Source organism: Alligator sinensis, unplaced genomic scaffold, assembly GCF_000455745.1.
Source record: "Alligator sinensis unplaced genomic scaffold, ASM45574v1 scaffold1059_1, whole genome shotgun sequence".
Classification (NCBI taxonomy): Eukaryota; Metazoa; Chordata; order Crocodylia; family Alligatoridae; genus Alligator; species Alligator sinensis.
The window spans coordinates 2,370,776-2,386,603 of record NW_005842103.1 but is presented as its reverse complement, the minus strand read 5'-3'; the positions used below and the strand labels follow the sequence as shown (position 1 = coordinate 2,386,603).

Below are 15,828 nucleotides of genomic sequence, written 5' to 3'. Positions count from 1 at the left end.
AAGGCTTTGGAGTTGCGGAGCAGCGAAGGGAAGTTGGGGAAAATATTTGATGATTGTAATAAGCACTTGGTTCTGGCTAAGATCTAATGGGAGCTAATTTTGTCAGCCTTCACCCTGGCGTGACTTAGGAAGGGAAACTGGCTCTATTTGAAATATTGAAAATAGTCTTTCTATTTGTGGCATGCTGTACTCTCTGGCAAAACTCCTGTTTGATGAGTAATGTTAGCTTTCCTCCTACACCCCAGCTGAAGCAAGTCATGAAGGTGGCAGTGTCTTCTGTTGGAGAGGAGGGTGGCATCCGCTCCTTCTGTCTCCCTCAGCGCATCCCAGTCGGCCTTCAGAGCTCATGGGGAGACGAGGATTGAAAGTGCATCCCAGTTTTTTCTGTGGGAGCTAATAAGGCAGCCCCATTCCCATGCTCCAGCCTCCTTAAACTTGTGAGGGCAGGCTGAGGGAAGTGGGCTGATTTAGTCTGCAGAAGAGAAGACCGAGGGGGATTGAATAGCAGCCGTCACCTCCCTGCAGGGGGGCTGCAAAGAGGCTGGAGCTGGGCTGGTCTCAGTGGGGGCAGATGACAGGACAAGGAGCAATGGGCTCAGGCTGCAGCAAGGGAAGTTGAGGTTGGATATTAGGAAAAACTCTAACAAGGATGGATATCCAGCTAGACAAAGCCTTGTCTGGGATGATGTAGTTGGGGCTGGTGCTGCTTGGAGCAGGGGTTGGACTAGATGCAACCTCCTGAGCTCCCTTCAACCCTCGTGATCTCTAATTCTGTGACTTGGCTGTAAACTCAAGATTGCTTCCTTGGGAGCAATCCTGGCCTAAGAGAAAAGCAGGGCCAGGAAGCTGCTTGCACGACAGATTTGCACGGGAACACCTGGAAACCTGCTTGCACGTCTGATTTGCATGGGTTGCCTTACTCCCCTGAAGCCTCCCTCCTCCTTTCCTGTAGCGCTACAGACCCAGTGCACCCCCAGCATTGACTTGTGACTGCATGACTTTGTCCTGTTAACAACAGCTCTGCTGCACCCACGTGTTTTTAGCAATATGGCTTTAAAATCACAAATAGAGGCTGGGGTGATAATACCAGGTGTGTCTTCCCCATTTCACTGCATCTCGGCCCTTCCAAATGTTATATGCTTCCTTGTCTCAAATAAGGTGAAAAACATCCCTTCTCTTGGGGGCATCATTTCCTTTCTCCTTGTTCATTAGCCAGTCTCCGTGCACCGGTTCTGCTGTTTCCCCTGCTCGGGCAGCACTGTTTATTCAAGTGCTTCGGGACCCGAATGAAAATGCAAGTGGGGAGGGTTTCTCAGGCATGTCCTGTCTTGTGCCAGGAGTGGAAAGCACCTGTGTCTGTAGGCTCTGGAAGCCAGGCCCCCGGGACAAGGTAAGACCCTTCTCTCTGGCATGTCTGCTACTGCCTTGTCCAGTCTGGTTTAGCATCTCGAGTCGTGCACAGCTTGCCTTGACAGCCTGCTCCGCAGTCCAGTGACTTTGCCATCAGGATTCAGCACGTGCGTCCCTTTCCTTCTACTTTATCCCATTCCCTCTAGGAAGATGCAGCATGAAGCAATGCGTCCCAACCCCTTCGGCCGTGCGCCCCTCGGGCAGCGGATGGTTGCAGCCCTGTGCGACATGGGGCTCTGCCCTCGTGCGGGGTTTGAAACCTGCCCAGCCCGGTCGGCTCTCAGACCCAGGCAGTCGTTTTTGCAAGGGTTGCAGCTGGAAAGAAGCAATGGGAGGGAGGTGGGTGCCTGGATGAGGGGCGTTGAAGGGAAAAGAGCATGTCCGTTCAATGCTGAGAGCTGTTGTCGGCCGGGATATAGGAGCCAAGTTTGCCCTAAGTTTTGTGTCTGGAAGGAAGGGCTGGGGAAGAGCCCACCAGCCTAACCCTAGCCTTGCTTTCTGGTGCTTGAGCAAGGGTACGTATACTCTTATTTGTTCATAAACCATCCTCATCAACTCCTCCTCAGTCATTTTTGCTGCTTTTCTCTGATTTCCCGTCTCGTTCCCTCCATCTCTTATGGCATTTCCCTGCACTCCTGCAGCTGGAAGACCTCAAAGAGCTCGGCCATGACGTGGCCCCCCCTCCAAAAGAAACGGAGCCACATCGAGTACATCCGCCGTGCTGCTCTTTATTATTGCAAATGCTGGAAGTCTCTTCTGGAAGCCGGGTGCTATATTTATGAAACTTTTGTTTTCATAAACTGCTGGTTGTTCAATAAGGCATAAAACAGCCAGGATAAGATAGTTATTCGCTTTGCAAAATCATTTTGCTCCCTAGCTCCAATTTTATACAGCAGTTACTGCATTTCATTTAGTTCCCAAATAAATGTGACACAGTAGATTAACTATTGATAGCGAAATATGGAGTTCCCCGTATGACTGGCGGTTACCTTGCTCCTTGCTCTACCCTCCAATCCCCAGATGATCCGGTAATGGCAAACTGCGCTGCTCCTGGAAGATGAGTTCCTAACTGCATCCGTCAAAAGAAACTTTTTACTCAGATGTTTTTATGCCGGCTCCCTGCACGCCTCCAAGTTGCTGCATAAACTGCTCAAGTTTTAATGCATGCAAGAGCATTTTGTTCAGACTAGCGTTGTAGCTCGTAGCTGTTTTTTCCTAGTGACGAGTCAGCACCTCAGCGCAAAAAAATATTGCCAGCATCAACATAGGTGACCGTGTATTAAGTCAATAGTCCATAATTAGTTGCATGGCAAATAATTTATGGTGCAGGGAATTGGGGAAATGCTCCCTCTCAAACCGAGAAAATAAGGCGGTGAGAAGCTGATTGGGACTTTGATTTTTTTTCCATCTCTGGAGCTGGTGTTGTACAATATTTTGCATTTAGGGAATAGCGCCTTCAGTCTTAACCTCTTGGTGCCTAGCCTCCGGTTGTGCTCACAGCCTCTCTTTTCTGTGTGTTAATTGTGGTTCCCAGCAAGCATCTGGACTCCTCAAAGCACATGCGCTGCATCACCGGGCACGTGTCCCAGTAGCGCGCGGTCTGAGATGGAGAGACGACGTTCCCTCACCCTGCGTGCGTGGGACAAGGTAGCAGGCCACGGCGGGGAGAAGCCAAATCCTCCTCTCCAAGGGCTCCGACTGTTTCATACGCGGTGCAGGAGAGGTGTGGGGAGGAAAGAGCAATTCGGGGAGAGGCAGGGCAGCTCTGTGATGTCCTTTGCCCCAGGCTGGGCATAGCCGGTCAACCCGGCCCATTGCGGATGAAATCCAAGAGGCCACTTGTCTCTTGACATCACTCAGGGGTTTCAAGCAGCCCGACCTCAGTCTAAGATGATTTATTGCCATGCTGAAGCCCAAATATGAATTTGTAAGTATAGGAACAAGGAAAGGTAAAGCCGTGGAGGTTTGTATTCCAGGAAGCAATGAACCCATGGCCAAAAAGGGGCAGCACCATCTTCAGTTGCATCCATGGGAGTAGCTGGAAGATGATGGCATCCATCACCTAGAGCGTCAAAGCTTTGCGGCAAGGCTTTACAGAAAAATAAAGAGATGTTGAAAGAATGGAGAAGATGCAAAAAACCAGGCACGAGAAACCATATTAAGGTTTGGAGAAAAGGTCTCGCTGCTGTCTCCAAGAGTTCACGTTTAATACACAGGAAAAAAAGAGTGAGGGATGATTTAATGCATGTGTGCCCCTTCATGGTAAGAGGATATATAGGCTGGAAACCCCTCTGATGCACCTGAGAAAGGCATGGCAAGAATGGATGGAGGGAAGCAAAGCCAGCTAAAGTCAAATGAGAAATTAAGTCCTTGTTTTCAACCTTTAAAATGAACTACCGAGAGGAAAGGTGGATTCTTCTCCATCTCTTGGTGTCTTCAAATTGCAGCCCTTCCTGGAGGATAAGATTTAGCCAGATGCGGGTTATTGGGTTTGAAGAGGTGATGGGGTGACGTTTAATGGGCTGTGAAAGGCAGGAGGTCAGCAGCGATGATGTCGGGTCAGAAGGGGTCATTGCAATTCATGAATAAGTGAGGGAGAGAGTCATTTCCCTTGTTGGCTCATCTGGCTTCGAGCCCAAAGGAAGAGACGAACCATCGCTGAAACCCAGCGCCCATCGTCAGAGCCCGGTGAGTTGGGCTTGTTCGTTTTGATTAATGCAACGCTCTCCATGCATTCATTCAGCTGGTTTAAGGCAAGCCGGGGAAGGGAAAAAATCGATAGGTGTCTAAATCCCAACTCTGTTCATAGCCATCAGACCGAAGGGCTCTTCCCTCGGCTTCACTTGGGGTTTCCCAAGGAGAGAAACATTGATGCTGGGTAGGAACTGTCTTTTAACTCCTCTAAAAGATTGCCATGCCATGCTTCGAATAGAGAAGAAGGGCTTTGAAGGTGTACATTGCTAGAAGCAATAGTGGTTTCTGGCATTCTCCTTGTCCAGTCCTCTTAACCCTCCGGGGCATTAGTAGCTTAAAAGAAATCTGGAGGTGGGCGGATGGCTGATGGGGTGGAGGAATTACAAATGGCGTGTTATGAGAAGGGCAAAAATAGATCTCTCCCTATTGTGCTGGGAAGTGCCAGAAATGGGTAGGTAATGACAGGCGTGCTGCAGTCTTGCATTTCCGATTGCACTGATGACAGGGAAAAATACAGCCCCGTGCGGGGTTCCTGAGATGACTTGGTTTCTATTAGGAGTTGGGCGCTGACTTTCCTAAATGTTAACGGTTCTCCGTCAACCGCAGAGCAAGAGCTGCCGCCACAACTGGGAAAACAGAGGCCTCTCAAGAACATGAAGGTGACACTTCGGGCAAGCGAGCTCGTTGGCAGCGTGTTTCTCGTCTGGAGAACAGCTGTGTAGAAACGGCTCCGCCAGCTCCTAGGTGACCTGCAGTCCCGTTTGTATTGCTGAGCACAAAAAATTAGCCAAGTTTTACTGCTTTTATTATTGCAACCCTGCAGTTGCCTTAAAGACATGGGAGTGTGGAAGGGATGTCTTCTTGGCTTGCCAATCGTCAGAAGAATTTTTAATGGAGGTCCAATTTCAGGTCCACCTTGTGTTCAATGTATGCCCATAGTCGGGAGGTCCAAACACGGGTCCAGCTTGTGTTCACCTGTAATGCTCCCGCAAGGATATTATCTGAGTACAGTTGTTCTAACTCAATGCGGCGGTTGGCTTGTGCAATCTGTGTTAGCCATGCCGAAACCGAGTCAACCCATCAAACTGACCTTCAGGCCCTAACTTATATTTGCAGAGCTGGGAGGATGACAAAGGCCATCTTTTATTTGCAAATCTGCTTGGGGAAACGCTCAACCCTGGGGCCTTTTCTGATGCTGGTTTTGTTGTGGTTGCAGAATGGATCGGCGTGGCCGTGTCTACACGAGCTGTTGACTGCATGGTTGAGTCATTTAGGACTTGCTAAATGGCTGCGCAGTAGCATCTCCGCATGGCTTCGTGGTGATGCTGACTGCACGGTTCACGCCCCACGATGCGACTGCGCAGTAGTAATGAGCTACTACTCCGTAAGCGTCTCGTGCAGACATGGCTTGTGTGCAGCAAGGAGTTAAAGTGCTGTTAGGGAGTCGTCCGGGAAGGTTCATCTCAACCCCGCCAAGCCCTACCCCGCTCCTCTTTCAGACCTGCGCCCCAAGTTGTCCTTGTTGAGTCTCGGCAGTCTCCCTATGCACAAGCATTGCTCGCTGCCAGCCTCACCTGAGCCTAGGTAGAGGTGACGGGTCTTCGTGACATCGCACAATCCTCCCATGACCAGCAGGAGCTGAGAAATGACCTACGAGATGGAGTCATCTACGCTTGTCCTGTCTTTGAGCCAGGAGGCTGAGATGCAGGGTGGGTTTGGCTCATGTTGCACTCCGGTTTCTCGGTTGAGAGGCTTCTGCTTGGGTATCTGCCCAAAATAATAATAATTTAGCTTTGTCATTCCCTCCTGCCAGGCTCCTCTCAGCCTGATGGGCACATCGTCATCGTCCCGCGCAGTCATTTGTAATGCTGTCGGAGCACCCACTGCTCGTGGAGCTCCCCAGGGAGCGGAGACGGCAGGAGACGGGGGTGGAGAGTGGAAGAGGAGGAAGCGTTTCGTCCTCCCCGCACTGTTTCCCCATCTGCAGATTTGTCATAACTCACCAGCTCGTGATTTTAATCAGCTGCAGCTCAGCAAACGCTCGTGGCAAAGTTGGGAAGTGGAGGGGGGGGGTTGTTTTGCATCTCTCTGTACGTCAGGTTTAATGGTCTCTTCAGGACTGTGCATCGCAATCAGTGTCACTTGAAATGACCTCGAGGGAGTGTCATTGCCAGTCCTTAGATGAACTGCCCCACCAGACACGCCTGTGACACGCTCGCTGCATTAGCCTGCTTCCCCTGCCCCTGCCGACATGCATGGGTTGGAGAGGTGCAAGGGTGCTTAGGACACAGATGGACACGCTTGGCTTTGGGAAGTTAGAGACTGCTGTAATTTAAGCAAAGGAAAATCAAAACTTTGGTTTCCTCCCCCCCTGCCATCCCCCTTCTTTATCCACCCCCCTCCCGACACAGCTAAACTGTAGTTTCAGGTCTGCTTCGCTTGACCTTTTTAGCTTTGATAAAGGGAGCCTTTATTCATGATGCATGAGCCTGGTTCTTTGAAACCTCCGAGAAATGGTTTGTTCATTGAACATGCAAACAAATTACTTTCCGTGGACTGGAATTTAAACTGACATTAAAGCTGGGAGAACATCTATATTTCATTATGTATAAGGGCCAGAAAACAGTTTGTAACCTTAAAGCAGTGTAATTAAAAGTGAAGTCCTTCCTGGGAAAGAAATTTATTCTAATAAAGCTCTCGGACTTTGGTTTGGTCTCTGCTGATGGTTTGGGTCGAGCTGATGGGGGGGGAAACAGCCACCTCCTCCTAATATTGGTTTTCAGGTTGGGAAGACTTGGCCAAAGTGCTCCCCAATGGTGTCAGAGCAGCTGCTGGAAGTGGTGAGCCCCAGTATAGGACTGGGCATGAATCTTTTATAGGTCGGGTAACTGGAGCCAGGAAGCAGAGTTGTTGAGTGTCTTTCCAACAGGATTTTCCAGGGGTTGAGCGGGGCTGCCGTCACTGCACAAGGCTTGGCTTCTAGAGGGAAGCAGCCCCTTGGGATGGAAGAAGTGGGAGATTTTTCCCTCCTTTAAGCAATGTGCCCTGCTGCTTACAGAGCAGTTTAATATGCACAGGCAGTGATTAAGCTGACAGCTTTTCCAGCTTGGCTTTTTGTCGGAGCAGAAGGGGGATAAATGCACAGTTTGTGAATGGGCACTTAAAATGCAGCAAGCTGCCGAGGTTCTTGCTCCTGACTTCCCTTTCCCCGCGCTGGCATCTCTCGCACGGCGAGGGCCCCCGTTTCCCCGGCCTGATCCCTTTCGTGGTGCTATAAACGTCCCGTCTGCTTGTCCCTATGTTGCTTTATCCAGCAGCTGCCAGGTTGAATAGCGGTGCTTTTTAGACTGGGACCTTGTTTCGATTCACATGTGGGTTTTTTTGTTTTTTCTTAAATGCTGAGCTGGTTGGAAGACAGGCTGGTGTCACTAATGACAGCTGCTAATGGGAACCCAAGGAGGGGAGCAGTTGGCACTTGCAGGATGCTGCTGCCTTCTGAGCAATGGAGATTTGCTGCAATTCGGTGACTCTCACCCTCAATTTTGAAGTTCACTCAATGAATAAAAAGCATCGACTGTTCCCAGCCATCTCTCCCTGGGGGGGTAGTAAAGCATTGGGACAGGATGCCCAGAGAGGTGGTGGCATCTCCATCTCTGCAGGCTTTTAAGGCCCGGCTAGACCAAGCCTTGGCTGGGATGATGCAGTTGGGGCTGGTCCTGCTTGGAGCAGGGGGTGGGACTGGATGCGACTTCCTGAGGTCCTTCCAACCCAAATTTTCTATGATACAGCCATTGGAGGCCCTTGGTGCAAATGGTTTCTTGGTCGTGTGCTGCAGAGAAAAAGGCCAAAGGCTGATGAGGAGAGAAGCTCTGCAAGCGCTCTCCTCTCTCCTTTGCTAGGGCTGCATTCGGAGTTGCAAAGGCAGCAATAAGCGCCAGCCCCGCTCTTGGCATTCGGCGCGCCCTTGTACCCGAGCCCGCCTCTCTTCCCCATGCATTCAAGCCCTAATGAAAAGGTAATGGCTGTGGCCTTGGAAAAGTTTACACCTATGCGACTCAGATTGATGTTGTGCGCCAATATAAATCACACCGGGATCCGGAGTGGACAGATGTGCAGCTATCCCAGGGTAACTGTATAGCGCAGGCAGCAATGATGTGCCCCATCATTATGTGGTAGGGGGCAAATAATTCTCTGTTTGCCTTAGATGAGCAGCTACCCTGGAATAAACTGCAGACAGATGACACCAACACCTGTGTAACTTAGACCAGGGTTGTTTGACCTTTATTTTTCCTTCAAATTATCAAGGGTTTAAGGTCGTAATTTTATTTCTAAGCAGCAGGGAAAATACTGCAGCGGGTTTGAGAAGGTGATAGCGCTGCTTGTTGTGCGTGCACGACTTGGTTGCAGTAGTGCAGAGGCTGATTACGTTGGTATCGACACGTTGTGTGTGCGGCGTTTGAGTGCCGAGGCGCGTGAGTTTCCCCAAGCTACAGACTTCTGCTGGAGCTGGAGGCCATTGGGATGATGGAGCAATTGCTGGGCTTCCTCCCTGGTTGGGTGTTTTCGGTAACTGGCTTGCTAGCACTTTTTACATAATTATAGAGTTCCTTCACAAGGGCAGGGAATTGGTGTTTTTTCTTACGAACCTTTCAAGCCCTCTTGAAAACGTCTTTCAGATGTAAATGCGCTGCGTACTTATAGTATCTTAGTCCTACAGCAGGAGCTGCAGCTTTGTGGATCACTTTTGTGTTGCTTGGACTTCAAGGGGAGCCAGCTCTGAAATCGCAGCAGCCTGGTGAATGAGGCTTTCTGCTTCTCCACCCCTCTGAAATTTTATGCCGGTGATTGGAGAACAAAGCCAGCCGCGATGCCTGCGCTCATTCTCTATGCAAAGCCCATACCGAACGTCCAACGCTGTTGTGAGCAAGACGGAAGGTGCTTGACAGTCCCTGTAGTTCAGTGCTTAAAGCCAAGCAAGCTAAACATGTATAGGCTTTCCCAGGAATCAAAGCTATTACGCATAGGGGGTTTTCCCTGCTGCTTAGAAGTAAAATTACCAGCTTAAACCCTTGAAAGTAAAGATTTGCATAAACTACTTGGTGTGTACATATATGGGTGTGTGCGCACATAGGTGCATATATGTGTGTGTGTGTGTGTGTGTGTATATCTATACACATACATACATATTTATATACATATATTATATAAATATACATCTGTGTATATACACATGCATGCACACATACGTTTATATACATATATACACATGCATGCACACATATATACACACGCACACATACATGCATACATATATATATATACACACACATACATACATATATACACAATATACATATGTGTACACAAGTGTGTATAAATATAAATGCACATGCACGCACACACACATACATACATAAATGCGCATGCACACATACATATTTGTTCTGCAAACACCCAGAGCCTGGATTCTCCAAAGCACTTGTGCTGCACGTGGCGTTGTCCTCCCAAGGTCCTGAGCTGTGAGTGAGGAGGGAGGGTGGTCTTGATGTTGGGGTGGAGGACTGGACAGACATAAAATCAAGTCACTAAGTCAGAGTGTCGGGAGCGAAGGGACCAGCACCGCTGATACGGGGAAAGCATGGCGGTGTTGAGTAACTCCTGGGTGTTGACTGAGGTCCATGGCTGCGGTGGGCTAGTTCTCAGCCTGAGTAAGTACAGCAGATCTGACTTCCCCCTTGGGGAAGACTTACATTTCCATGCAGTTTGCATTCACATCGGAGAGTAAACATTTATCCGTCACGTGGTGCAGCTGGTATTTTGCTACTGTGGAAAACCACAGAGGCAGCGAGCTAAAATGTGAGTCATTTGGCTTGCGAGGTGGTGGTGGAACCCATAGTGCATAAATAATAGTGTCGGCTCAGACATGCACGTCGATGGCGTCTTCTGCTAAAACCATTTCCCTGCAAAAATGCAAAAGCATGAAAGCTCTGGAGCACTTGGAGTCTGTGAACAGCCAAATGAATCCAATTTGGCTTCGTGCTCAGGCCCATTGCAACAGTGGCCCCATCATCTAAAAGCTAGATTTTTCTCCCTGCCCGAGAGAGAAACCCCATCTGGGAGTATGTCCATAGTGACGTATCCCCGGGCTAATCTCAGAATCTGCCACATTTTGTTAAGGGATTCCTGCAGGGTGTTCTCTGTGACTATTTTTGGTCAAATATTTAACCTTCCTTCAACCTTGGATTCATTTGTGCAAATAATCTCAGGCTGGAACAGGCAACTGGAATTTAAAAACAGGACTTTGCAGGTGGGTGGAATTTGTTCTTTGCAGCTCCAGCTGCAGAACGTACACATTGCTGGAGTTTTTTCTTCCTCCTTTTACCAACACCATTCGTCCCCCTCTGCCCGTGCCCATAATGGAGCATTAATATTCCAGCAAAGCAGTTGTATCTACACTTGGCACTTTGCCACCTGCTGCCTAAAGTGTCAGCATAAAAAATTATGGCTGCCATCTCACGGTAGCCCTTTGCAAAACTGAATGTTAAAAGCTGAACTGTAAAGCCTTTGCTTTGTTTTGGAAACCAGGTTGGGGTGATTAAATAGAAAATAGTGCACATTAAAATAGCATTAATGAGCTTGGCTTAAAAAAGAGAAAAACCCATCAGGATCTTGCAAAGTCCAATTCCAAGATAAGATTCATGTCTCTGTCCTTGACTCTTTGCTTTTCTCTGGCAGCACCTGGGGTATTGGCCTGGGAACCAGTCAGCTCCAAACCCATTCCATGTATTTAGCTGTTACTTAGCATATGGCTTTCCCTGCATCTCCCACTTTCTTGTTTCTGCTATTTTTGCATGCAGATGTTCTTGTTTTCAGCATTTTTTCTGTCTACCTTTTGGCTGCGTGGCATACCCACACACCAGGGGAAACTGAGGTGCTACAGGAATCTAGACATGACTACACACAAAATGCAATCAGCGGTGCAAAGGAAAGCTGTATAAATGCGAATGAGGGAATAGACATTTCCTGCATCTCAAATTTAAAATCGTATTATTGCATGATAGAAGTTAAGAAAAGATGCAAACAGAAATGTCCTTTTTTTTTTTTAATTGGTCTTATTCCTTGAAATTGGTCTTATTCTTTGGATATGATTATCTTGATACTTTCAGGGTTCCATTATTTTAGCTTTTGCTGCCAATTTGCCTTTCGGAAAGTTCGTGACAGATGAGGGTCTGGTAAGGTTCTGCACAGTATTCTTATACCAGCATCTTTTAGAGGCATTGCTCTCTGTGTGTGGATCATGTATAATAATCCTATATTGGCATACTCGGTAAAAACCAATTTGAGAAGTGCTCTTCTGGCTAATAGAAGTGCAAGTTTTTTCTTTAAAAAAAAAAAAAAATTCCAAACGTAGTATGGACGAATTAGGAACACGTCGCTTTAATCTTTGTTATTAGAGAGCCGGTCTGTAAACTTAGAAATAATCCAATCAACCTTCTGGAAGCACCTCAAAAAGCTCGTACGACCAGGAAGCTTTCTAAGCTTTGCAGAGCTGCAGGCAAGAATGAAGTTTTACAGCCAAGGGCTAATCCTCTGCAAATCAGAAGTTATAATACAAATTTGTTGTTAGACCCGTAAGTAGAATAGCACTAGAGGGCGCCATTATAATATTGAAATGCCATTTTATTTTTTCCCCCTGAATTAATTCCCAGTTGGAGGTGGAAAGACTCTACTTACAAATACCGAGAGCAAAGCGCGGTGAGGAACGGCGCATCAGCGTGGCGCGGTTCACGCGCTCCGAGGTAATAAGCACCATTTGCCTGCGATTGTTCAGCAGTTCTCATCGTCGGATCCACTTAGTTTAAGAAACCCGTGCTTTGGTTGAAGGCGTTACTGGGCGAACGTACATTCGTTCTCAACGTAAATGGATGAGAGATCCAATAGCGCTGAAATCAAGCAGCAAGAAAACGAGGGAGGGGGGCACGCGTGAGAAATGAGCTTTAGCAAAATGTGTGTTTTATAATCTAACGGCTCCTAAAAAGTTAGTGTTCAAAAATATTTGAGTTTGTTAATGGCTCTTCGAGGCTCCTCTGTCCTGGTCATGGTCGCAACTTCCAGATGCATAGAGAAGCCAATTCTGGGAGACGTTCGGTGTCCTAGCCGGATGTTCCTTTTTCCGCCACTCCCCCTCCTTTCTCTCCTTGGGTTATAGCGGGTATCCAGTCCATTATTTTTTTTCTTCCACCAGATCATCTTTCATCCCGTCGGAGCTGCATGTCTCTTTTGAATCCTTTATAAAAATAACCTTCCTGACATGGTAGGCTCTTCGGATGGGAGAAAGTCCTCTTTTCTGGTGCAATCCGAGCCAGTTTTCAAAATCTTAGCTTTCATTTAAAGGTTTCGTCCTGGACTTGTTCGTTCTTAATCATTAACAAAGTTGTTGAGCATGTCACTGAATTTTCCTGTTGTCGATAACCCACTTGAAATGATCCTCCGGGGATAATAAAGCAGCGGCCGCTCATCAGAAGCCTGTCCGCTTTGAAGGATGCACCGTTCAACATAAAGCACGGAAGAAGCGGTGTTTGTTAACCAGATCCCAGGGTGTTCAAACACCGCTTGGTCCGACTCACCTGGGAGGATCAGTGGGCTCGTTAGAGAGTTAGGTGGCCCTTGGCTGCCTTTCCATGTTTGATGCTTCTTTACGAGTGAAATCCTTTAATTATGCTCTTCGGCAAAGTTAAGGGAATTTGACGCCTGCTGATCTCCTGCTTTGAAAAGACGGTGGTAAGTGGCCGTAGTAGCGTAGGGACAAAGTCGAAGCTTGAAGGTCTTCCCAAGCCTGGAGCCCATTGAGCTCAGGTGGGGGAACAACATCGCCAGGGGCGTCTCACCTGGTCACCTTTGACTTCCTCGCCCGAATGGCCGGTGCCTTTGGCTGGAGCCCGACTCCTGGAGCCATCGTGAGATGCCTTGGGGACCTGGAGGCAGGTCAGCTTTTAGAGAGAGAATAAATATAGACTATTTAAAAAAAAAAAAAAAAAAAAAAGACCCGAACCAGTGCACAGCGGTGAAGTGGTTTAGCTTTGGAATTAGCCTTCCTTTTGCTCGAAGCCAGCCCTCAACACCGGCTTAGAAAACCACAGATGAAAAGATTATTAAACAAAATAAGGGCCCTGATTGAACGAGTACCCGGGTGCATGCTAAAGTTGAAGCATACCGGCAGTGCCGTTTTTAGCTCCAACATTAAGCATTTGCTTAAGTGCTTTGCTTTTTTGGCTCGAAGAGGACTTTGCTGAGCCTTTCAAGTTCGTGTTTTCAGGCAGTTTTTGGCAGTTGCGAGGGCCAAGAGTTTTACTTTTGTAAATGGGAGCTTGGACGCCATTGTGGTCGTGTGATTCTGGGGCTAGGAGAACACGCCAGACTCGGGAGTCGTAATGAGATCCTTTGCCTCTGCCCCTGGTTTTCTCCTAGGGAGAAGGCAAGACCACAGAGATGGAGGGTTTGGGGTTTTTTTTTAAAGGTGTTTGGCTGTTAATGGTTCAGAAACAGAATTAGCATTTCTTTCTCTTGGGAACTGGCAAGCCTCTAAGGAACTGCCTGCATGTTTAAAAGGGTGGCCTGGCTTTGGTCTTTGTGTTTTCATTTTGCTCCGTGCTGGCCTGTCCAACATGAAGGACGTAGAATGGAAATAAAGGTCAAAGGGAAAAATACACCCCCCAATTCCAGGTAGACCCGTCCAACAGCAACAACCCAAATACCCATCGGCTAGGATGCATTGCAAAAAGAGGTTGCTCCTTGCTACTCAAGGCAGAATTGCTTCTTGTCTTTTGGCTCGGTAATGCTTATACCTGAAAGATCCCATCTCACCGCTGGGGGTTAAGTCGCTAAGGGGCCGTGAAAGCTGTCTCAGACGTTCAGCCTCTGGGAATATCTAGGCAAGCAACTGTGCTCCATCAGGTTACAGAAAAACCTCGGCTGTTTAAATGTGTGCTCAAGTATTATAAAGCAATGTTTTACAGAGTTCCTTTTATCACAGTTCTGCGAGGCTTGGTCACGTAAAGTTATACAGGCAACAAACAGGCCAGTGCCGAAGTGAAGTTCTTATGGCTTTGCTTTGATTTCCACAAGGAAAAAGCATGGGTTTGAAATGCTCCTTCTCGCTGCAGACTGAAATCTTATTCAAAGCAAAGCGAGCTCTGAATGGGAAGTCCTGCTTGCGACGGGGGATTTATTACAGGGTTGTCTCAGCCGTCGGGCCCGGTCCTTCGCCAGAACGGCCAGCGAGGTCCCACGCGCCGTCTCTCCCGAAGGGCAGTTTTGGCTCAGTGATGATGACTGCAAGATGGGACCCATTCTTCAGAGACTATTTTGTTACCCGTGAACCCAGACAGGTTTCCCTTTTAAAAAAGAAGAGCGAGAACCAAAAAACCCTCGATGATGCTTTAGCACAATAGAGTTAAGAAGAGTTTTATGTTCCCCAAAAATGCATTCATGCTGCTAATTGGTCCCTTTCTCTCTCTTTCCCCCGATGCCTTTCACTTGCAATGTCCGGACCTGCCTCCAATTTTGGACCACGTTGTCTCTTCAACGGCTTTTCCTTCCTTGCAACGACCTCGATTCTTCTGGAAATGCAAACTTGAAGGTAAGCTCATTGCTAGAAGCATTTCGAATGTTATTTTGGGCCCGGCTCTAATGAAGGAGTTGATAATGATTAAAAAACCCAACTCTAGATAAACCCCCAAGGTCAAGCCATGCAGTACTCCATTGTGTTCCATAGGTGTTAGTGTCACCAAATTAAAAAAAAGGAAAAATGGACTTTTTTTTTCCCCAGCAAAAATTAAAAAGTGAGAAAACTTCAGCCAGGAAAGCAGCAAGCATTTAGTTGGACCTGACATGTTCCACGGAGCGTGGCCGTGCATCGTAGGGGTCCCTGGCTGTGCGGTATCCGGTGGGTAGTACAGCCCCGAGATGAGAGTGGGCATATGAAGGGACCAAGCAGCCTCACCCGCGATGCGCCAGGGCGGCATATCCGCGTCGAGACTCATTGATCCCCAGTGAAACGTGCTTTTCATGAGAGATTCCTTCAAGGCAAAATTTAGTTTTCCCACCAGTTTTGGTGGAAACTGTTTGCCCCCTTGTAGGTTTTATACGCAAGTGGGTGACAGCTGTGGGCCTCGTGCATGGATTTGGGCTGGCGCTGCTGCCCCGTGCTGGGTTTCTAGGGTTTCAACCCTCATTCAAAGGGTCCGCTGAGCACTGTAGAGCCTGGCTTTTATTTCCAAAAATAACTCTGACCTTGGTGCATGGAGCAGAGCAGCTCAGCACCTAAACACCTTTCGGCACACGGCACCTATGACTGGTCTCAAGCTGAAGGGATGCCACGTCTCGGAGGCGAGATTAGAATACAAGGCAGCTCCTCGCTCTTGCACGGTGTGCACGGAACAGCCCCTATGCATGCATGTGCATTTGGGGTGGGGGGTAACCAGTGCTGCAAGAGCAGCTAGATCCATCGCTAGCTGCTGCATGCCTTCCTGTCTTTTTGTGGGGGAGCTAGGCAGGCCGTGTAGTCCCGGATGCAGTCCTAGCAGCTGTGCCATGCTACAGTGGTGCGATGAGCCAGAAGCTTGCTCAGGGCCCAGGAGCAGCCGTGAGACAGAGCTCTTTGCATAAATGCCTGCTCAGCAGTGTAAGGCACAGCCCGTGCTGTCTCCATTGCAGGGTGCTTGT

General features: G+C 48.3%; 1 protein-coding gene across 1 annotated transcript in view; it reads left to right on the top strand.

Moving 5' to 3' along the window:
- The first annotated feature begins 11,325 nt into the window (after nt 1–11,325).
- The window catches only part of LOC102369474 (heparan-sulfate 6-O-sulfotransferase 2), a 71,611-nt gene continuing 67,108 nt past the window's right edge, over nt 11,326–15,828 (top strand). The window contains exons 1-2 of the mRNA XM_006024468.2: nt 11,326–11,336; nt 11,814–11,903. Of these exons, the coding sequence (XP_006024530.2) occupies nt 11,326–11,336; nt 11,814–11,903 (101 nt within the window). The remainder of the gene's footprint in view (nt 11,337–11,813; nt 11,904–15,828) is intronic.